Genomic DNA, 24,675 nt, shown 5'->3' on the forward strand with positions numbered 1-24,675 from the left:
TGTGTAATTGGTTACGCAGCGTTGTTAACCACGAAACAGCATCATCTTCCTCTCTGTCTCTCACTCCCTCTTTGTCAATCCCCTTTGGAGATTGAATATCTCTCTCTCTCTCTCTCTCTCTCTCTCTCTCTCTCTCTCTCTCTCTCTCTCTCTCTCTCTCTCTCTCTCTCGCTCTATCTGTCAACCCCTATATCTCCGCCCGTCTTTTAGCCTAAACTGCCTCTCGATTGCAGTGCAGTGCACCATGGGAGCTCTTTGATATGCAGGTGGTAGTCATTGGTGGAGAAAACAAGAGGCCCATTTCCTGCTAAAGCAATCTCTTTTAGGCCCAATGGTCTGTCACCATCCCTGGCTCCCAGGTGTTAATTACTCCTTATTAGTCTGTCAAACAGCCAGACAAGAGGCAAGCAGATAAACAGTTAGTATTAGGGAGAGAGAGAGAGAGAGAGCGAGAGCGGGAGCGAGAGCGAGAGCAAGAGAGAGAGAGAGAGAGAGCGAGAGAGAGAGAGAGCGAGAGCAAGAGAGAGAGAGGGAGCGAGAAAGAGCGAGAGCGAGAAAGAGAAAGAGCGAGAGAGAGAGAGAGAGAGAGAGAGAGAGAGAGAGAGAGAGAGAGAGAGAGAGAGAGAGAGCGGGCAACAGGAACACATTGACATCTTTGTGGCGTGACTGGGGCTGTAGAATAAAAAGAGACCAATGAGACGTGAGCTAAAGAGAGAGAGATGAAGCAAGTGACAAAGTGAAAGAAAGAGTGAGAGCAAAATTGCTGTGGAGAGAGAGAAAGAGAAAGAGAGAGATAGCGAAACCAGACACAGGAACACATTGACATCTCTGTCGTAAGACTGGGGCTGAAGAATGAAAATAGAGAGACCAATGAAGTAGTGATGGATAAAGAGAACAACAGAGGGAGAGATAAAGAAAGAGAGAACAGAGAGAAAAAGAGAGAGAGAGAGAGAGAGAGAGAGAGAGAGAGAGAGAGAGAGAGAGAGAGAGAGAGAGAGAGAGAGAGAGAGAGAGAGAGAGAGAGAAAGGGAGAGAGAGAGGGAGAGGCAGAGAGAGAGGGTGCAGATTGATTTAGACAGAGAGCGATAACTCCGCAAATGGGGAGGGACAAGGGTGAGAGAAGATGTGAAGATAAAAGGAAGCATGGCAAACAAGGAGGGAGAGACCACGAGAAAGAGGAGAAGGGAGAGAGAGAGTCAACGAGATAGTGAAATACTTTATGGGAGGATAATAAAGACAGGGCAGGTGATGGACAATCCACAGGAAGTAAATATGAGTTCATTTAGTGAATGTTGTGGAGGGAAGGGAGGGGGAGGGTCAGGGGAGGGGGAGAGAGACAGAGAGAGAAAGACGTAAATAGAGATGGAGAGAGAGAGAGCTGGAGAGAGGGAGCGAAAGAGAGCGAGAGTGAGCGAGAGAGTAAATTGGTATTTAACTCAACAAAAGGAGGATTTTATATGGCTGAGTCAGAGTGTTTTTCCTCCCACTCCTGGCCATCATAACCATCACCCAGGAGCAAACCATAGGAGGATAGAGCGACAGAACGAGAGAGAGTCAGAGAGAGAGAGCGAGAGAATTATGGGGAGAGAGCTTTGCTTGTTAAGCGGCCAGGTTTCACCTCGGCTAAAGACTTGTTTCGCTTGTCCTCAGCCGGCTCCTCTCGGCGTCACGCGGCTGCTGCGGCAGCCAAACACACGCACTCCATCAAGGGAAACACAGCGGTCCCGCAGTGCGCTGCTCGTGTCGCACCCGTCATAACACGTGTCGAGCGACCGAACTAACGTGGACTGCGATTGTGTTATTCAATCTGTTGACGAGCGAGGTGTTTATCTCAAGGTTTGTTCGCTGGAGAATTGCGTACGGCATGAAAGGCCGCCCCGGGCTATTCTGTGGCGGGTGTGCACGGGCCCCTCTGACCCCCCCCCCCTCCCCAACTGCGACGGTTGATTAAATGTGCGCATGCTGTTAAGACAGGGCTGGGTTTTTAAGGAGGAGACCTGGCGGGAGGAATGCAATGCGTACGTGTTTCATCACGTGAGGATGTGAGGATGCTGCATCACAGAGGAAACAGAGGTGCTCAGAAATCACATGCATATCTGAAACGCCGATGACTCACCAGAACCAGAGCACGGGCAAGGCATATGCGCTGTGTGTGTGTGTGTGTGTCTGTGTGTGGGTGTGTGTGTGTGCGTGCGTGCGTGCGTGCGTGCATGTGTGTGTGTGTGTGTGTGTGTGTGTGATTCTGTGCCTATTTATTATTCATCTTGAACTACTGAACTTGAAACATTGATTCCCACATTGTGGCTCTCCTTCACCGGTGGAGGGGGTCCCACAGGGGGCGTTAAATAAATTTCCCCATTGATTCGGATGGACAGGAACAAAAATAAACCTTGAATAATTGTAGATTCCCGAACATGCCGCAATTTAACCGGCGAGCTGTTTGATTACGGATGCATTGTTTCAGTAACAAAATAAATACGAGAAAAACGAAAAAAAGGAGGACGTTGGACGTTTCAGGTTTTATTGCTCTCCGTCTGGCTCCGACTCGTCTTGATTAACGCCACCGGCCGGTGACAAGCTCCCTCGTCTTCCCGGAGGAAATTTTGGCGAACAATTCGATAACACAGCCCAATAATTTGCTTTGGATCGCTCCTATCAAACCAGTGTGCGCTACACCTTATTATTGCAGAGCCATGAGGGGATGTTTCCCCCCCACCCCGACTCTCTCGACACACAGGCAATAACCCTACTCTCTCACTCTCTGTCTCTGTCTCTGTCTCTGTCTCTTTCTCTGTCTCTCTCCCTCTCTCTCTCTCTCTCTCTCTCTCTCTCTCTCTCTCTCTCTCTCTCTGTCTCTCTGTCTTTCTCTCTAAGCAGATATCCATAAGGGCAGGTCTTGTTTTTCCGGTTGGTGCTTGGTGTGTCACGCAACACAACATGTTTACACCCAGTAATTTGGCCTCACCATGAGAGTATAAGTATTATTTCCCTGTGAAAACCCTGATGTGGCAAATAAGGAGAGGTAAGGAATCAGAGTGACCTGAGAGTCCGGGCCCACGCGTGAGTACTGAACGCTCGCCCATGATGTGGTGGGTGTGGTTCTCTGTTGAGAGTGGGGAGGTGTGCGCTGTGTGAGCGTTTACATCAGTGTGCGTCCTTCTGTCCTTCTGTCCGTCTGCAAATGTATTGACGTCGCTCATCCATGCCCGTGGGGCTGTCTTTCCGCCCGTGCGTCTGTCTACAGATAGATCTGTTCTGCTCGCACAATCCTCACATGTGTCTGGTTTTTAGACCTTAGCTTCCTTTCTTACCCCATGATGCCCTACAGACTACCTATGCCAAGGGCCCGTCACTCTGCATAATGTGGAGGGATAGAGAGGGAGAGTGTGTGAGAGAAAGAGAGGGAGAGAGGGAGAGAGAGGGAGAGAGAGAGAGGGAGAGGGAGAGGGAGAGAGAGAGAGAGAGAGAGAGAGAGAGAGAGAGAGAGAGAGAGAGAGAGAGAGAGAGAGACAGACAGACAGACAGACAGACAGACAGACAGACAGACAGACAGACAGACAGACAGACAGACAGAGAGAGACATAAAGATAGAGACAGAGAGAGAGAGAGAGACAGAGAGAGAACCATGGGTAGCGGTGGTGGTGGCGACCCGGGGGCCCCAGCCTCTCCAACTCAATCACACAGACCGGAGCACACGGATAACAGCATCTCCAGTCACGCTACCGGATAGCACAGGGTCACTCCACGAATAGCCCTCAATAAAAATAAAAAAACTCTGCAGGCACACACATGTACACCCGTGCACACACACACACACACACACACACACCGAACAGGCACACAGAGGCATGCACAAATGCACCAAACACGCATGAACACACTCACGCACACGTATGCCTGGCACACGTACACACACACAGGTATGCAGTATGCACACATACTTTTGCAGGCACAAACGCACACTCACACAGTCATACACAGACACACACACACACACACACACGTACGAATGTGTGTGGATGCATGCATTTGTGGCAGTAAGGTACTCAAAAGAACATACACACATGTTTGCACAGGCACACATGAACACACAGACAAATGCAGAGGTCCACGCACACAAACACACACAACAGATAAATAGAGATCTAATTAAGCATACGCTAAAACCATTTTATGACTCACTGTAATACAAGTGAGGCAGAAGACAGCAGGAGGTCGAGTGAGAAAGAGCTAGGGAGAAGGAGAGAGAGAGAGAGAGAGAGAGAGAGAGAGAGAGAGAGAGAGAGAGAGAGAGAGAGAGAGAGAGAGAGAGGGAGCTGGCAAGTGTCACTGAAACCTTCAATGCTTCAGAGCAAAGCTCTTCTTGTGTAAACTCTCAATAAATGTAAACATATTTATTTTTCATGTAACGCAGAGAGAATATATCCATGTCATCATATGTCATCATACATTCCCCATATATTAAATGACATCAAACTAAATGATATTTTCAGCACTTTGCCTCAAACATAGGCCTGATTCTTTCTTTACTAGTCGGTGTAAAGACATACAGTCCCCTTTGGGATTAAAATATCTTTATATGGTTGTTCTATCTTTAGTTCCTTCACCATCATTTCAACCTCCTGCCCTCTGTTCCTTATCTCTCTCTCTCTCTCTCTCTCTCTCTCTCTCTCTCTCTCTCTCTCTCTCTCTCTCTCTCTCTCTCTCTCTCTCTCCCACTCCCTCTCTCTCTCTCTCTCTATCTCTCTCTCTCTCTCTCTCTCTCGCTCTCTCGCTCTCACTCTCCCAGCATCTATATATTTGTATTTATAGACTTTAGCAGTTTCCTATCCTTGGCGGTTTCCAGGAAGGCAGATGTGGGAGCATACCGCCTGGATGTCTTATCCAGGTCAGGGAAGGGGGTTAACGTTTAAGTGAAGTTACGGGGGACTTCATCCGCAGTGTCTTACGCACAAAGCCTCCGTCTCTCTGTTATCCCTTACACAGTCTCCCTGCCTCAAGTCCCTTCCTCTAGCCCGCTCACTCACTCTCCTTGTCTCTCTCTCTCTCTCTCTTGAAAACAGTAATGTCCTCCGGAAGGTCCTTGCTCAGAAGAAGCACTTCACATAGCCAATGAAATGTCTATGCTTACGTGCGCAAATATCTACATGCATGCATTAAAGTGCGTCATTGTGTGTGTGCGTGCGTGCGTGCATGCGTGCGTGCGTGCGTGCGTGCGTGCGTGCGTGCGTGCGTGCGTGCGTGTGTGTGTGTGTGTATGTAAGTGTATGCAAGTGTGTGCGTGCGTCCGTGCGCTTGTGTGTGCGTATGTATGCACGTGCGTACATCCTAATGTGTCCTTGCGTGCACGTGCGCTGTCTGTGTGTGTGTGTGTGTTGCTGGACATAGGTTGAAATCTCTGCCCCCCCCTCTGAAAGGCCTCCCTGATGTGAAGCGACACGAGGAGGCCTGCCACTGGTCATCTGGGCCGAGATGAGAACTCAAACAAAAACAGACACAGCCTGCAAGTAAAAAAACAGAGAGAGAACGGGAGCGGCAGGGGATCCTCCCAAAGCGGTCACTGCGCACCAAGTGAAATTTAATTGAGTTCCCTGACGCCGGTCCGTACACTTCGCCCTCGGTATTCAGCCCTGCCGTCGCTCTTTATTGTGTTATCCTGGTGGAGGTGTTGATGAAGCACCACACGACTGTACGCTAAGTGAGAGTGGTGGCTGTGATAAAGGACGGCCCGCCTGGAGGAGCCTGCGCCGCGTCCCGCCAAACGGGGAGGGACGGGGCCCGGCGGCTGCTCACCTGAGGTGGCCCTGTTTAGAACAGGCACTGCTGCACCTCTGTCTGTCTGTCTGTCTGTCTGTCTGTCTGTCTGTCTGTCTGTCCTTCTGTCTGTCAGTCAGTCTGTCTGTCTGTCTGTCGGTTTTGCCCGCTAATGATGAGTCTGGTACTGCTCATAAAGGTAGCTTTTTGGTTTGTCTCTTGGAGGAGGAGGAGGAGGAGGAGGAGAAGGAGGAAGAGGAAGAGGAGGAGGAGGAGGAGGAGGTGGAAGGGGCGCTTACTGTTGCTAACACCTACCGTTTCAGACACTTTTTGCCTTTGCGGCGTCACTACAACATAGAATCTCATTCAAGACTTGTACCCAGCAAGATGTCTCTTCCCTAATTGGCTGAAAAGAAGCCTAGTTGTCTCTTGACTTTCACCTTCGCTACTACATTCACATGTGTCTACCTGAGAGCAACCTTGAGGCGAGAAAAAAGCAAATATATCACACAACTATTTACAAAATCACTGGCAGAATAGCTCGTAGTTTGTCGTAATTCATTTCAATTGAGAATTCCCTGAATGAACAGAGACTACAATTCAAAACAATTCACAACCCAGAGAAACGTCGAGGTCCAAGCACTTGCAGGCTTTGCTATTAAGCAAAGCCTGCAACAAACGACCACAGCATACATGGTTGTGTCCCCTGTTAGCACAGTGTAACCAAACACCATGAAGGATCCAATCTAATCAGTCCCACGCCACTTAGCGCTTTGATCTGGGACATTACGCTGAAGGGGATTAGGAAGGTGAGAGGGGCTCATCGGCCCCGATGGGTCAGGGCGTCTGTACAGCCGACACAACGGGGGGAACGAGGGCTCTCTCTGCTCTCTCCAACACACAAGCAAGGTCAAGACGGAGGACAGACACACCCGGAGAGATGGCAGGGGATAGGAGGTCTCTCTGACCCGAGCCAACGTTTTCTAACGTGACGAGAAAGCAGATGGCCGCTTATGCAAATATCCGGCAACGCGGAAAGAGAGAGAGAGAGAGAGAGAGAGAGAGAGAGAGAGAGAGAGAGAGAGAGAGAGAGAGAGAGAGAGAGAGAGTGAGAGAGTGAGATTGAGAGAGAGAGAGATTGAGAGAGAGAGAGAGAGAGAGAGAGAGAGAGAGAGAGAGAGAGAGAGGGAGAGAGAGAGAGAGAGAGTGAGAGAGTGAGATTGAGAGAGAGAGAGAGAGAGAGAGAGAGAGAGAGAGAGAGAGAGAGAGAGAGAGAGAGAGAGAGGGAGAGAGAGATCGAGTGAGAGAGAGAGAGAGAGAGAGAGAGAGAGAGAGAGAGAGAGAGAGAGAGAGAGAGAGAGAGAGAGAGAGAGAGAGAGAGTTTCTCCGTGTTCCTGATAGCAGTCGTCTTGTCTTTCTGGCTACATTCTAAAATCACTCAAATGTCCTCTGTGTGCGTCTATCACTCCGCAGTCTGTTATGCCCAGGTGGATTGTAGCAGTGAAGCTGCAGATTTTAACTCCACTGTTCAAATTAAAAATGCCTGCGGGAGACGTCCCCAGTGTGTCTGTGTATGTGTGTGTGATTGTGCATGCATGTGTGCGTGGTTTTGCATGTGTCTGTGCACGTGTGTGCGTGTGTGAAAACCCAGGCTAAACAGCTGTCGAAGCAGCCATGCATAGCCCAGTGAAGGCTTTGGTTTGATTGCTGCTCCTGAAAGCAGACATCCTCAAACATCCAAACCACTCGACAGGAAAACACGCTGGCTTGAGATTCTGTAATCGCGTGTCGTGTCCTCCATAGCGTTTCAGTGAAGGGCTTGATATCCCCACACGTTTAACTGTGTGTTAACTCAGCTCAGACAATATTAACATATTCTTAAGAAGTCATGAGCATAAATACACAAACACACACACACAAACCAACACACACAAGTTATTTTAAGTTAAACCCCCTGTGATTTAGATGTAGTAGATAACTCTAATACACTGCATCTGCAAAGGTAAGAAGGAATAATGAGTGGCCATCACTACCCTTCTCATGAAATTATCTTTCCCAACCATCGCATTCTCCATGATAGAGAGAAGGCACCGAATGGATTGACTACAGCCGAGGTAATATCAATTTCCCTTGATCAATATGCACTTAGGGGAATAGCCTCAATAAATATCCCCAAAAAACTAAACAAATTCCAACCCTACTATTAATGAAAAAAAAACAGACACTTGCACAGCAGTATTTATGTTCATATACAAATTGATTGGGTTCCTTTTTAGTCACTTATGCACGTTCATATCTGCCAGAGTAAGGAAAACCACTCTAAGATGATGGGAAGGTGGGGCTAAGTGATTAGCCAGCATGAATCATCCAGAGGCTTGTTGAGTTTGTGAGTAAAATAAATCGCTTGCTCTGACTTTTTTCGGCCATATGGCCGAGATCAGATGCAATAACTTTCTTTGGCCCATTTTTTCTATTTCTGTATATTGTATCATCATATGCATTACATATTCACATCTAATGCAAATACACATCAGCAAACAAGATGCATGTGCATGCCTGTATTGCAACTTTTCCGTACGTCAACACAAAATCCCTGAAGCAGAGGATCACATCGCTGCCTTGCTTAACGGGTGAATGAATCAACCCAATAAATGAATGATTTATTCACAGTATTCCCTGTTTCATTTTCTTGTTGTGTTAATGACAAACTAGCACTTGTCAACGAAGAGGACATCTCGAATACAGTGTTTCCCAGGATGGAATGACCTTGATAATGCTTCTTCATTGGTGAGTTGACAAGTAAACACACACACGCACACACAAACACACACACACACACAAGCATGTTCACACACACACGCAAACACACAAACCCACGCACCCACACGCGTGCACCCACACACAAACACACACCCAAGCATGCACGTGCACACACACATGCACAAACGCACACACACAACCTCCCACACACGTGCATTCACACGCAAGCAAACACACGCACACACAATCAAGCATGTGCCGCACACACGCACACACACGAAGACCCCCACACACACACACATACACAAGCACATGCTTTAACGGTCAATTGTCCTCCACTAATGTACGCCGAACATAAACCGATCGCGACGCGGCGAAAGGTTAGCGGGGGAGCAGCGAGAGACGGAGCTGCTGCTGCCACTGATCCATGAAAGGGCAGACGGACCCGCGGGCGGCTTCCCCCTCCCCGCAGACGGCCGGCCGGACCTACCTGACACGGTCCTGACGACCTCCGAGGTGTTCCTCAGGCCCACGAAGGAGAACTGGTACAGCCTCCAGGACCGGATGTCCCCCACCTCCACCGAGCTCCGCTTCCACTTGTAGACAATCTCCTCCCGGGGGTAGCCGTCTGCACGCCCGCAGCGGAGAGGGGAGAACACGGCCAGGTTAGAGTGGGGGAGGACAGATCCTCAGGGGGGGCATTGGGAGGGGTCTTCCCGCTGAGGGACGGTCGGCCGATGTGAGGAAAACTCTGTCTCTCTTACATTTTTGGACAAATTGAATGGTTTAGAGTTAGTCCTTTCTGCTTGTCTGCTAGCGTTTTGTCTGCCCATGACTGCAACCATCGCACCCCTTACCATCCCAGGGAAAAGGAGGGATTTACTACTTTGCATTCCCTGTCAAGGTCTCTAGCTTGATAGTGAAGGAAGCCTTTACTTATGCTTAGGGGGGCTAGGGGGTTAATGTATTTAGTTTAGACTCATAATTGATGAACCGCTTAAGAGGATTTACCCAAATTATTGGTGTAAAATACATTGACAAGGTTATTCAGAGTAAAGGTTCTTCAACTGAAACAGACATGACTTGATTATACGACAATAACAAACCCTTGTACTATGTATTTTGGATACACAAAATGTGTTTTAAATAATTCACTCTGTGTTGGGTCCCCTATGCATGAGTGATCCTCTCTCTTCTGCTTTTATTCAGAAACACAACCGGTAGCGTTATTCCCGCTAAATAAGTCAGACACATCATCCAAGCACGTGCGCTGCAGCTCGGTGCTAACGTGAGTGCAGAGGTATGAAGGTGATTGGCTGCTGCAGCAGAGAGCTACCGCGGCGCGTCTGCATGGTGTGCATTAGGATCCCAGAGCAAAGCTTAACGGCCAACCTAACTTTGTAAGTATTCCTTTGGACAGCACGTTCTTCAGGACCTCGGAGGCACGTCGGATCGACAGATTCGTCTGTTCCGACATCCTGTCTGACAGGAAGTCGACCCTATTAACCGGCAATGCACGCAGGGCATACTTTTAAATCAGACTCCATCCTCCTTTATTTATTTATTTACTGCTAACTGGATATTGTCCAATCCAGAGAGCTGGGGGGGGGGATCCAGAGTCTCTTAGCAAGGCAGCAACCCATGTTTAGTGAGTGCCTGTGAGATATATACGGATCCATCCGTTTATTATTCTTCGGCTAGAGCTATTTAGGAAGGATCTCCCAAGGTGCATCTCTTTGTAGCTCCGTGGCAGGCTCATCAGCATTTCCCTCCATTCCCTCCACCCCCCCCTACTAAAGACTTGGCTCCTTGGCTCCACCATCCTTGGGTAGACTCCCCAATAAGAAAGCATTATTCTAAAACGATATTGATCTAATGCAAATATTGCGTAAATGGAATTGTTGTGAAGGTTTTTTCAGGAGACGTTGGCAGGAATATCACTTTTCATTAAGTGCAGGGCTCATTTTTGTTTTACCATTTTTGTTTGACGGTATACAGGATATGACTCATGTATTGACTCAAATATTATGTTGATGTGAGGCTCTGTATTCTTCCTCACAATGCTGCAGTACGAACCAAACAATAATGAATAAGGTAGGAACTGTGAACGTAACCCCTTTTCACAGTTATGGTGGTAGTGTGGGAAAGAGAGGCAGCAATAAAATAATATGTATATACATATATATATATACATATATATACATAAATAAATGTATGGTAAGGCGGTAGCAAGATAAAGGGTGATACATAGTAAGAAAGAGAGAGAGAGAGAGAGAGAGAGAGAGAGAGAGAGAGAGAGAGAGAGAGAGAGAGAGAGAGAGAGAGAGAGAGAGAGAGAAGGGAGAGAGGGGAGAGAGGGAGAGAGGGGAGAGAGAGAGAGAGAGAGAGAGAGAGAGAGAGAGAGAGAGAGAGAGAGAGAGAGAGAGAGTAACAGAATTTCAACAGCATATGGTATGACTTACAGCTTGAAAACTCCAGGGGACAGGAGTGCTCATCCATGGGAAAGTTGTTCAGTTTAAGCTGGCACTCAGCGTCGATAGTCAACCTGGAAACAGGCAAATACATAATTTAAGTGCCCGAGCAACAGAGGAATAGTCTGGTAAAGTGAATGAAAAAATGTACAAATAAAAGATTTTGACGGCGGACAAATTTATTGATATTTTTTGTATTGTAAATGTATTCAACAGAATAACAAACACATTAGTGCATTCAGTCTTTCTGAGCATCCTTTGACGTCGATGAAAACAGCCAACGCGAGACATCAGCTCGCACTCAAAACACAACAAACTCTGTACAATGCAATTCATAACTTAATCCACGCACAGCACGTTGAACTTTACAAACGTAATAAAACCTAACCTTCTCCAGCGGCAGGAACGGTGTCTTGGGTTCATACTTTAAAGACCTTAAAGGCAGAGTCATTTCGCCGCTCTAATGAGTGTGTGACCTTAACACCGGGTTTTACACACCACGCTACGGTCGTATATCACAAGGCCGCCATCCTAATTATCTGTCGGTTAAACGCAGAGTTCTTTAACAAATTAATGAAGTGGTGTGGGGGGGAGGGTGGGGGGGGTGTGTTGCGATGCGCGCACGAGGAATCCATCATGATGTGATAAAGGGTCGCCGGGCAGAGTTCACCTCTCCTCTTCTTATCTTATTACGGTTGATAATGGCAGACCTGAACGGCGGCGGCGTCCCGCTGTGTTTACGATGATGTATGGCGCGCTGCGCGCCCGGTTATTAATACGCCGCCCCCTGTTTACGCTGCCCCTCTGAGCGCTTGTCCCGTTAGCCGCGAGACGGGAGACACTATAGAGAAGGTTCACCGAAGCACCTGCTCACTTAACGACATGTGTGTGTGTGTGTGTGTGTGTGTGTGTGTCTGCGTGTGAAAGGCCAATCTGAGTGACATCATTTGCGGTTTGTTATGAATGCTGCAGATAGATACGGATGAAAGTCAAGTGTGAGTATTTTGAGCTCGGAATGTAATCCAAACGTATATTTGGGATACATTATATTCTACTGAATTATGCCGATCAAAACAATAAGAACTAAATAAATACACACAAAACAATAATCACTGCAGATTCATTAAAACCCCCAAATGTATGCATCTTTGTATTTGAGTAATAATAGATTAAGATTAATGTCATTTGTATTTATATTCACGTGTCACTCTGTGTCACTTTGGGACAACATTATACCACAAAAGCCTTCTCCCAGGGTCGGAGCGCAGATGGTAGAATCCCCTGTCCTTCTCTGTCCTCACGCTCCATCGTTCCACCTCAGCCTTTACCTGCGTTCTCTTACCTCAGAGTGTACAGGATGCGTCCGTCATTCCAGATCCGGAGCATGCGATTGGGCGTGGTAATCCAGTGGGCGTCGGCCTTCTTGGAGTTGCGGAAGAAGGTGTCGGGGATCCAGATCTTCCCGACCATGTTGCTGTTGAGGCGCAGGACCTTCATTGTGCTGTTGAACTTTAACCTCCGGTCGTACCACGTCTGGGCGAAGAAGATGTCGATGGTGTACTCCTGACGGGGGGGGGGGCGAAAACAAATGTTTGAAGGATTCACGTCTTACAAGATCGTTCGTGCTTTTTTTTATTTGACATGGATGAAGGCCTTTCTTAATCATAAAGTTATGATTTCAAGGCAATTCCATAAAGCATATGGCATGCTTCATGTCTCCTTATGAATAATAATCATATGTCTTACATCTGCCTTTGAAGACATTAAAGTCGGCAGCTCTCTCTCTCTCCAGTCCCTTTATTTTACAAGTTTGACTTTTAAAAAAATCCACCTCGGGGAAATTCCTCCGAAGGTTTCGATGTGTTTCAAACCACTGACCCTTAAAATAGCTTGGGTGCTCTCTGAGGCAGAAACCTTAAAAGTACTTTTTTTTGTCGATAACTCTTGGTTAAGGAGGGGAAATGTACATTTATAATAGAAATGTAATGTCAAAATACACTTCCAGGCACCACCACTCTTCAAGATGGCTGTCTCTGGGCCCCGTGGAATGGCTTTGTGCCCGTTTAAATAGCACCGCTGAACGAGGCCATCTTGAAGCCCTCAACCCGAAAATTAAATGTTCAACGGGGCAATTAATATTCCCTCTTGTTCGGCTGAAGTATTATCTCTCTTCATAACCTGCCCTCACTGTGCTTTTGTCCTCAGAAGGGGGGGGGGGGGGGGGGGTTGGTTGGGGGTACGGAGAAAAAGAATGAATCCTGTTCAAAAGAAGCATGACAAGTGAAGATAGAGGTGAGAGAGAGAGAGAGAGAGAGAGAGGGAGAGAGAGAGAGAGAGAGAGAGAGAGAGAGAGAGAGAGAGAGAGAGAGAGAGAGAGAGAGAGAGGAGAGAGTGAGAGAGAGAGAGAGAGAGAGAGAGAGAGAGGGAGAGAGAGAGAGAGAGAGAGAGAGAGAGAGAGAGAGAGAGAGAGAGAGAGAGAGAGCATGAGAGAGAGAGAGAGAGAGAGAGAGAGAGAGAGCATGAGAGAGAGAGAGAGAGAGAGAGAGAGAGAGAGAGAGAGAGAGAGAGAAGAGAGAGAGAGCATGAGAGAAAGAGAGAGAGAGAAAGAGTTTATTTAGAGATAATAAATACATTAATACACAGGGATTTGTCTGTGAGAGGACACAGAGGCATTCAGTTCCTGACAATGGCTTAGCTTAACAATGCAGCCCAAATCCACGTCAAAGAGTAACAAACAAGACTTTAAACCCACATCATTTTTATTATTATTTTTTTTTTTATCAGCCCGTCAATCCACAGCAATTTATTGTGAGTTACTGTCAATGTTTCCGCTGATCCAAGGTGATTGTGGACTAGACTTCATCGGGAACCCCTGCTAGTGGTGTAGTGCGCGGTGTCACCGCTCACTGCATACACACAGTGACGCGCGCGTGTGTTCCCCGCGCCGCGCACACAGCGTTGTGTCGCCCTTACACCACTCCCTCCTACGGTAAGGGTCTCGAGTCTCCCCATTTATTTATTTCAATTTTCTTCTCTCACCTCCTTTCCTTTAACTGTGTCCCTCTTCCCTGCTTCCCCCCCCCCCCCCCCCCCCCCCCCCCCCCCCCCCCCCCCCCCCCCCCCCCCCCCCCCCCAAACCACCTCACTTCTCTACGGAGCGTGCGATTTGTACCGCCGCCATATTTGATCCATTCCTCATACATAATTAAGAATTCTGAAAAATTGTTTTTCATGCTGCGTTGCGCACCCTCGCACCGGCAGTGCACTCCAACACACGCACCTCGCGCACCGACCCCCTGCTCCCCTTCTCCCTACTCTACTCCCCTCTCCCCTCTCCCACTCTCCCCTCTCCCACTCTCCCCTCTCCCACTCTCCCCTCTCCCTTCTCCCCTCTCCCTTCTCCCCTAACTCCCTCCTCCCCTTCGCCCTACTCCCTTCTCCCCTATTCCGTACTCTACTCCTCACTCCCTACACCCCTACTCACCTCCCCCTTCTCCCTTCCCCCTTCTCCCTTCTCCCCTACTCCCTTCTCCCTTCTCCCTTCTCCCCTACTCCCTTATCCCCTACTCCCTTCTCCTCTCTCCCTGCTCCCCTACTCCCTTATCCCCTACTCCCTTATCCCCTACTCCCTTCTCCCCTTCTCCCCTACTCCCTTCTCCCCTACTCCCTTATCCCCTACTCCCTTATCCCCTACTCCCCAACTTCCCTTCTCCCCTCCTCCCCTTCTCCCTTCTCTCCTCTCCCCTCTCCCGTGCCCCCCGCCCCACTGCGGCCCCTCCCCCCCCGCCCCACTGCGGCCCCTCCCCCCCCCGCCCCACTGCGGCCCCTCCCCCCCCCCGCCCCACTGCGGCCCCTCCCCCAGATTGCCGGTGTGATTTAGTGTGCACGCGGCGGACCGGCGACGCTAATGACATCGGAAAGTGCGGTGATCAATCAAAGTTTCACGTGAGCCAAAGGCCATTGTTATGGAGGAGCACTCCGACAGGACGCACACGTACACACACAAAGAACAAACACAAACACACACACACGCGCACCCACTGACATACACTTGGTCTTAGGGTAGTGTGGGCTGAATGTGATTAACAGCCAGCAGATCACCACAGCGCCTCTCTATTTACGTGGCTGTGACAGTAGTTGCGGGGCGGGCGAGAGAGAGAGAGAGAGAGAGAGAGAGAGAGAGAGAGAGAGAGAGAGAGAGAGAGAGAGAGAGAGTGCACCAAGCCAGCCAGCAGTATAAGACAGCTTTAAAGGCACCTTTCAACCATGCAGAGCAGCAGACAACTCCACCGGAATAACAATAGGATTCAACTCTCAGCAGGACCCCAGAAGACGGAACGCAACCCAATGCTACATCAGGCCCGGGTATCTGCTGCAATACGTCACACACACACACACACACGCAGGCACACATGCACACCAATACACACACACACACACACACACACACACACACACACACACACACACACACACACACACACACACACACACACACACACACACACACACATACACACAAACACACATACATGCACAACAACAAGCCGACATAGATACACACCCCACGAGCACAGGCATACAAATACACACACTAACACAGCCACACAGTCACACCATACACACATACAAAGAAAGACATGCATAGACACACACAGACACATCGACATGCAAACACACACCACCTTTCATCTTTCTCTCTCTCCGCCTGTCTTTCTACCTCTCTCTCCCTCTCTCTTTCTCTCTCTCTCTCTCTCTCTCTCTCTCTCTCTCTCTCTCTCTCTCTCTCTCTCGCGCGCTCTCACTCTTTCTCTCACAGTAATCTTGTTTCCCCACCCACTCTCCTGCCCTATTTTTACTGTTACGGCAGCTTAACTTGTATGCTCTGGTCTACAAATAGTACAGAGTTCATCCGTGTTGGGGCCAGCCACTACCAGAAATTCACTCACATCTTTAGCCATAGAATTAGGAAAACGATTGGTTTAACGAAAGTGACTGAAGGGAGCATGCTATTAATGGGATCATTATCATTGGTCGATATCAATTCATCAGTTGATTGATGTCAATCGTGCCGAGTAAAAGTAATTGGTTTATTTTATTTTTTGTTTCATGTGAAGACAAATGATTCAATATGACTTTAATCTCCTTTTGAGGCAATGCGATCAGCAACAGCATCGAAGCAAATCTAACCGAGATAACTCATATAAGGTTTAATTTACAGTCGGACATGAATGACAGAGTTGTACTCACCATGTTGATAGCATTTACCGGGCCGATGCTGTTGACAAACATGTCTGTGTGGATCACCGTTGGTTTGACTGCAGGGATAAAGGGAGGAAACACTGTTTCAATGACGGCGTTTTAGTTTACTACTATTTAAATATCTTTAACCCACTTGGGATGAGACATTGGTAGGCTCTGACAGACACTTGCATAGCCTTTAGCCAGGGATGAATGAGGAGATGGACTGAGGTGAATGCAAAAAGTCCTGACATGTCCCTAGTCCAAAGGAAAACTATGAAAGAATCTTCTGTCAATTAAAACATGAAAAAAAATTGTGGCATTACTAACACTTCAAATAAGATATTTAAATATGGTATATTGAATATATTTTTAATACAGAGGCTAAGGACTTTCTGACATTATGTTTGGGTTAAATTGCAACCAATTTTTTCTTTTCAATGGGCCACAGAGTTGTATTCATAAATATGAAGCAATAGACATAGAGAGCAACACAAAATAAGACAATTCAAAAAGACATACTACGATACAAAGCATTGCATAAAGTTATTTGAGCAGCAAAAAAACATATCCTAAATATGCTTCTTTCATTTTTAAGTACTTCTTTCTCAGCATCAATGGAGGTGTGTGTGTGTGTGTGTGTGTGTGTGTGTGTGTGTGTGTGTGTGTGTGTGTGTGTGTGTGTGTGTGTGTGTGTGTGTGTGTGTGTGTGTGTGTGTGTTTGCTTGTGTGTGTGTGTTATACTGAGGCACGGAGAAGAGCTGACGTGTGCGACCAGGTGGATGTCAGAGTAGATAAGGCTCTGGGAAAAAACTTGACAGCAGGGAAAAGAGAAAGTAGAAGGCGCAAACGTGTCAGAATTCTCACGCCCTCTGGGATCAGCGTCCGCGGCGCTTTGAACCCCGTAGCGCAGCGCGGACCTAAGGGGGGGACTAGTCTGAGGAGTCTGCATCTGTCGGAGGCTCCACGGGAGGACATTATGGCTCTCCCATTCTCCCTGAGACAGGAGGCAACAGACAGTCGCTGTGTAAAGGGGGGTAGGGCGGAAGGTTCATATCAAAAAGGACTCCACGTCTTTCCCAGACACCTGAATTCTGAATGCTTTCAGTCCAGATCGAATGCTCGTAAGAGACGGGGCCCCTGTTGCTCACAGTCTGGTCCCTTGCCAGGATAACTTGCACCACACAACATAATAACCCGCTGATTCTCTTAATGGATGAGCTATCAACGTAGCCATGTAACAAAGCATATTTTAATTATACCGCCCAGTGCCCACTAGCAAAGAGACACTCCACATAGATCTCTCCGCTCCCTTATATTACTCTTTCCTGCCGTCCGTCTCGTTCCTACGCTCCCTCATTCGCCTCATCGTTATACGTAGACCGCCGAGGCATTCAACATTACTTTGGAGAGCTTCAAAGGGACGAAACCGCTCTGCCAAATCCCCCGGATTTACCGCGCAGGAGAGACCTCAGTCGCAGCGTGGCGGTGGGTCGGGCGGGCGGTGGGTCGGTCGGTCGGGCGGTCGGTTATGCTATCGCTAAGTCGATTGCCGGTTTAAAACGGCGTGTGTCACTTGGCAGCCGCTGTGCCATGGAGACCGAGAATGCAAGATCATAGCGCGTTTGAAGAAGAAGAAGAAGAAGAAGAAGAAGTAGAGGCAGGATGTCGTCGTCGGGGGCTGTCAGCTGTGCCTTCTTCTGAGGGCTCGCTCGGAGACACGCTTTATGCTCATATGATGCGAGATGCGTCGCAAACAGCCCTCTTCATTTTGAACGACGGAAAAGAACGGATGGAAACAGACCCGTCACGGTGCACTGAGTTATGTATTATTTATAGATTGGATGTGAGCGATATCGTCGTCATTTGAACGCGGGTTAATATCAAAAGCATGACTTGACTCATTTGACTGAACAAAAAAAATTCTTAACAGTCAAGTTCAACTCTTAAACGGTGTTGTGCATCATGGAATGGACTGGTGCTCTACTTAATGATGCATAGCGCCGTTGGCCTTGAATTGACGAATCGTCTGATGAAGGGAAGAGAAACGGAGTCCCATGTTCCAAAGTGGCAAGATGGGGCATTCAGAAAGTGGGTTCCTACACTTGTCATTCTCCGCAGGGTTGATTTGAAACCTTCCCAGAAACTTTGTCTGAGAACGTCGGAATTCGCAGTACGCACAGGATGTGTGGAGGTGTGTCGGTGGCTATCAGACAAACGCACACACATTCCAAATATACGACAATTCTATTTCCCTAACTATGAAACTATTCTACTTATTACATTGTTGTCCAGAACCCATGCATATGCATTACTAATTCCAATATACTTCAGTATGTCTAAATGTCCTTCATTGCAAAAAAAAAGATAATTATGCTCTATTTTGACAGCGAGAATGCAATACTAATAGATTTGTTGATACTAATAATGTATTGTGAATGGGTACAACATTGTTGCCAGAAAACAGCCGGGCAGAGGTTGGATCCACCCCCCAACTGTTTATTCTAATTCTGACAATTCTTCAAACTCTATCCTTTTTTCAAATTGAGAGGTTGACTTTTCATGTGTGTGTGTGTGTGTGTGTGTGTGTGTGTGTGTGTGTGTGTGTGTGTGTGTGTGTGTGTGTGTGTGTGTGTGTGTGTGTGTGTGTGTGTGTGTGTATGTTTGTGTGTGTGGGTGTGTGTGTTTGCATGCTGGTGTGTGTGTGTGTGCGTGTGTGTGTGCACACACACACGTATATGCCTTCCGACCCCATGACTAAGCAGAGTGCTCCGTGTCGGAGTTTCCGCCCACCTCCGATGTCGGGGCGCAGCTTGTTGTCGTAGCCATACAGCAGGCTGTTGAGGATGTGTGTGACGTCGCTCTCGTACACTTTGGGAGTCAGCACCCACGTCTTGTTGGCCACCTCGTCGTCCTCGTCCGTCTGGATCGAACTGGAAGGAGAGCAAAGCCACGTTTTAATACCATGTTACCATGGGGATTGGGGATGTCTTCGGGATTAAAAGTGCACGTGTAGGAACGACTTAAGAGCCAGTATCTGAGGGTAATTAGTGACCGACGACGGATCGCCATCTGTCAGTCGGGGACAATGTGGTGAATGCATTGCTCAACGGCAGAGGAAGTGGGGAAGGGGCACAGGGTAGGGACGGTTTTTTTGGGTTGCTTATTCACTCAATCTTGATCTTCTGCCCATTTCCGCTCTCTAGCTTTAAAACTTTCAAATCGTACCTACAGCACCTGTAAAATACGATTGCAGCATTAGGAAACCTTCATGATTAAATGTGATACGTGCAACCAAAATGTTGCACGCATCACGTGACTTTTTGATTGGTGATTTTTACTGAATTAGCTAAATGAGCACTGTAAAAAATAAATAAGACAGTCATACTGTCATGTTTTAGGTTGGATTTGGTGAATTATACATTAATTCACATAGCCGTTATGTTATTTAAAGCATAGCAAAGTCAATACATAATCTTTTGGCATGCACAACAGGAGTGTAAATACAATTGAACATGTGCTTGTCGATTTTTTCACAGATTTGATCCCTTGCATGTCTGGAGAGATTTCTGTAAAACATTTAAAGTCACATTCATGATGAACTTGAATCATGGAGTGGAATTACAAAAAGCCCTGGAAACTACATTTAAACCACGACAAAATTTCCTATAAAACGCTCAACTGAAGGATGGAAGCATTTCTGGCAGAGCAGATAGGAACAGAACGTAATCTGGACGAAACACTCAAACGGACGAAGCATTGGATCGTTTTACACGAGCCCCGCCCCACCTATGAAGTTCGGACAGATGAGGCGGTCAATGCAGCTGTCACAGGCACACCATCCACGACAGAAGTAGAAGAAGAGGAGGTTTTTGTCAACTTCTTCCTTTTTTTGATAACAGTTGAGACGGACATTGAGACGAACATTGAAAAAAAAAATTTTTAACGGGCTCTCAGGCATAACGTGGTCATCTTTTTGTTGACCCAAACAACCGCATTTTATCGCAGTCAATTTAAAGCCAATTTAAAATGCACCCATTTGTCAAAAGCGTCCCCCCAGTTCTTAAACTATAGCTGGGTGAACCTGCATGAAGAATATCCAGAATTATTTTCAAATTAATCGGTCTCTGAAAAAGTTGTGTTGGAGTTCATCAGCAAAAACATAATATGAATGAATAGTACTTGGGAAAATAAGAAATTCAATGGAAAAATAACAAACCTATTATATTGGAAACATATAACATAGAAAATGTTTCTAATGTTAGAAAAAACAACACAAAGCAGGGTATTAAATGTAAATTTTTGCAAAGATATAAACTTTATGCTCTGATTATTTCTGCAAAGTTTGCCATGAAATGGATGCATGGCAGAATTGCTAGCGGAACAGCTCGCTGTACCTCACCATTAGCTAGCATGTCAGAAAGACACAACAGCTATAAATTGCTGCCATCATGAGACGTTATGCGACTAACTTCCCATCAACCTGGGCAGTGTGTTTCCATTCCGATTCCCCCATGGTGAACCCCTATTAAAGATGCTTCTATGAGTTATTGCGCCCTCACGTAGGTTCATAATCGGTGACAAGGGAAGTGATTGCTTTATTATTTTACTTATACAACCAATAAAGGCAAATTCCTCATATGTTGAGAATCCATACACTATATCAAAACTTGACATGATATCTATGTACAACACTTCCTATGGGAATCGTTGAACTGAGATCGATCAAAAGACAGCAGAACAATGCTGTTTGCAAGGTTGCAACAGCAAACACCAGTCATCGTGCCAACAGCGACTTTATGACTCGGGAACGCTGTATGAAATGGTCAGAGGACACTGAAGCGCTTTTGTTACAGTCCGCTACAAAACAACGCGACTTGCTATTTATGTGTGCACAATTTACTATAAAGTAAAAACCTTTGTAGAAACCACTAGCCTCGACTGTCTTGGTTCCCCACGGCGTACATGCGAGGGTAGAATTGAACTGCACCGTGGGAGTTGTTATTTTACGTTTGCCAATTTAAGTTTTGTATTTTTTACTAATTTGTTTCACTGAACTATGCTCTCTAAAGATATCAGACCAGCTGAAGAACTAAACCATGCAAACCACGACTTCTTGGAACAAACAACATTGAATCTGACTGCCAAGGTCTATGAGTGAACATATTTCCGCCAAGGCAGGGCACACAATAAACTATTTGGTCATATTCTCAAACATATCCCGTTCAGGATCACTTGTTAGAACGAGCGGTGGCCTCTGATGCGCGATCAGAGAGACAGACAAGAGGAGCGTCAACCTTGAACCTGAGCCTTCTGTAGGACTTCAAGAGCGAGAGCACTTCACCTTATGTCATCACGGCTCTGCCGACGTTAAGAACTAGCTAATTATTTACGAAAAGGCTTTTCACATCGTCATCTTCACATGTGTCACAATGCTTATAAAATAATGTGTTTTTGGCTTTCTGTGTATGTTTTTATAGTGATTTATTGTGCTGTTTTCTGTTTCTCTCACCATTTAGTCGTGTTACGGAAATCGGCTACCAGCGAGCTAGCGATAGTATGTCAATGTGTTGGTACTAGATGTTGCCGCGGGCACCGGGCAAAGACCGTATATGGGCATTCACGAGTGCTTTAGAGTTACATAAATATATTCAGAGAAGTATGGTTTCCATGGGTAAGTTGAAGAACAGAAAGGAGGCTAGGGGAGGGGAAGTGGGGATGCACTAAGAGCTCTTCCTTGCTCGGAGCTCTTACGCCATAGAGCCAGGACACAACACCGTGCTCTGGACACACCGGACACACTCGCCTGAATACTGCATTAAGTGCTATTAAGTGCTATCTATATTCTCCTGAAAACCACTGTCTTCCGCATTAAATCTCCAGCATATTTCATGAGAATAGTGCATACGGGGCCGAATCGACCGTGAATAGTAAATAAAAAATCTCTCTCACACACCCCTGCACGCTATGATTTACCATGATAACAAACTTATAAATGCTGCTTTCCCCCTCACCTTAGGCAATGATGAGCCACACAGATAAAGCATGAAGATACATAGACAGATGTATAGATGATGGTTAGATAGATAGATAGATTGAGAGAGAGAGAGAGAGAGAGAGAGAGAGAGAGAGAGAGAGAGAGAGAGAGAGAGAGAGAGAGAGAGAGAGAGAGAGAGAGAGAGAGAGAGAGAGAGATAGATAGATAGATAGATAGATAGATAGATAGATAGATAGATAGATAGATAGATTGCTGGATAGATAGAAATTACATAATCCTTGTTACCATACAGTTGCAGATCCAAGTTCTATTTTAATATTTCAGGCTATCTCTCTGCGCATAAGGAAACACCAAAGTGCTTGAGATGAAGGAGAGATCAAAGGATAATGTCTCCAACACACATGTACGATTTCACATACTCATACGGTACCTTGTGGTCTACAATCAGTTTTCGCCAATTGGGCGAATCATTCCATTCTGTAATGTGTGTGTGTGACTGTATGTGTGCTTGTGTGCATGCATGTGTATGTGTGTGTGTGTATGCGTGTGTTTGTCTCTGTGTGTGTGTGTGTGTGTTTGTGTGTGCAAGTCTGTTTGTATGCGTGTGTGTGTGTGTGTGTGCGTGCATGTGAATGTAATTGTGTGTGTGTGTGGGTGTGTGTGTGTGTGTGTGTGTGTGTGTGTGTGTGTGTGTGTGTGTGTGTGTGTGTGTGTGTGTGTGTGTGTGTGTGCGTGTGTGTGTGTGTGTGAGTGTGTGCATGTGAGTGTAATTCTGTTTGTATGTGGTGGCTTGCATTTCCCAGTTTTCCAGGTCAAGTGACAGCAACATTAATCCGCTACACACCGAGAGAGTAGTCGGAAGTTTACGATGCCCTGATAGCAGGGACCTCATGCTTCAAAGAAATATGCTTTGTGTGCGTTCCCTCTCCACCAAACACCAAAACACTGACCCAAAATAAGTCACGTTTATTGAAATAACACATGGCCATGGGACACCATGTTTCAGTTCGACATCAACATATTTTGATTGTATCCAGGTTACCATGTCCTCTGAGTCTGCTTCGTGTCGTAATAGGGAAGCTAATTCAGAGCCGCATCAACGACCGAAACCAGTGTTTATCTAGCATCATCAACCCCACTGGCTCCCCCGCGAGCCGTCCTCTACGCACATCTTTAATTGGGGATAATGAACAAACAGTACCTAATGAACCCGTCTGCTGCCGCGGTGTGAAACAGGCCCGGTGTTGACAGCCAATAGCAAACAGACGATGTCAGCAACGTGTCAAACGAACAGCGAGCCTCGACAACAATGCAGTGTGATATTTAACAAACACCGGCAGGGACACAGAAGTATCTTTACAATTATCTTATTTTTTTTCTTACAGTGTCCGTGCACAATACGGCACCTGGATGAAGCTTAATAAGCTCACGTAAATAAACAGACATTGGGCAGAAACACGCATCTAGATTTTAACAGTATTTACGAGTGAGATTGGGAGATTTAACACAAGAGAAGTTATCTGAAAGTCACATCAAGACATATTTTAAGGAGGGATGGATGTGCTGCAGTTGGTACTACGAGTTCCACAGACAAGGATACCAATCACAAAATAATTCAATAGTAATCCCTGGTGGTTGGCAATGATCCCTTGGTCGGCTGGTAGTAGGGTGGCTGATGTATTTTAGAGGATTGAGGAACAACAGGAGGATGGTTGAAGGAGTGACTGACTTTATCATCACTCGTTCTCCTCTGTCCACACCTCTTAAAGCGCCTGATCCACTCTACAGAAGGAAACTCATGCACGCTCTCTAGATTAAGGAAACCTAACATATACCCAGAGTAAGGCCTACAAAAAAAGAGAGGCTTTAGTATCACTGCTCGCAAACTATCTATCCGTTTTTTTGTTGGTGTATTTTATTATTCTTCAGCCCTGAAGTAATGATATTCATAAACATGAACAGAAAATAACAAAATGACGTTCTCCTATCTATGTACATTGAAATGTGGGTAATTTCAATGTTATTACAGATATGACTTAGCGTCTGTTTGCCGATAGAGCAACCTAAAAACCCCGCTAACTATTCAGTGATGAATGATTTTGATGTGCAGCACTAAAGAAAGGGCCCCCAGCTTCCAGCAACTGGTGGCGATTTATGTACCGACACCGGACAAGAGTTAACTTCAGAATGGTGAAATGGAATGGTGAAAATGTGTAACTTTACTCTTAGTCACAGAGAATTATAAACTTTGATATTGCAGAGAATAATCTAAAATGTTCATGAAAATGTGTATGATGATTAAAATGTATATTATTTACCTTTCAATAATAATGAGTAATTATTGTTGTTAATATGAATCCATATTTTTGTTGGACTGTTTAAGCTAGCTGCTAGTTTAAGAGCACTGCCATTTGAATGGTAATAACATTCTCCAGCGCTTTCTTATTCATG

General features: G+C 46.5%; 1 protein-coding gene across 2 annotated transcripts in view; it reads right to left on the reverse strand.

The window, feature by feature from the left end:
• Positions 1 to 24,675, reverse strand: part of gabrg2 (gamma-aminobutyric acid type A receptor subunit gamma2) — a 48,423-nt gene that overhangs the window by 21,307 nt on the left and 2,441 nt on the right. For both annotated transcript variants that reach the window (XM_030362197.1, XM_030362196.1), the window contains exons 2-6: positions 19,020 to 19,159; positions 16,236 to 16,303; positions 12,328 to 12,548; positions 10,977 to 11,059; positions 9,005 to 9,142 (exon numbers count right to left, since the gene is read on the reverse strand). In XM_030362197.1, coding sequence (XP_030218057.1) covers positions 9,005 to 9,142; positions 10,977 to 11,059; positions 12,328 to 12,548; positions 16,236 to 16,303; positions 19,020 to 19,159 — 650 coding nt within the window. The remainder of the gene's footprint in view (positions 1 to 9,004; positions 9,143 to 10,976; positions 11,060 to 12,327; positions 12,549 to 16,235; positions 16,304 to 19,019; positions 19,160 to 24,675) is intronic.

Source organism: Gadus morhua, chromosome 7 (assembly GCF_902167405.1).
Source record: "Gadus morhua chromosome 7, gadMor3.0, whole genome shotgun sequence".
NCBI lineage: Eukaryota > Metazoa > Chordata > Actinopteri > Gadiformes > Gadidae > Gadus > Gadus morhua.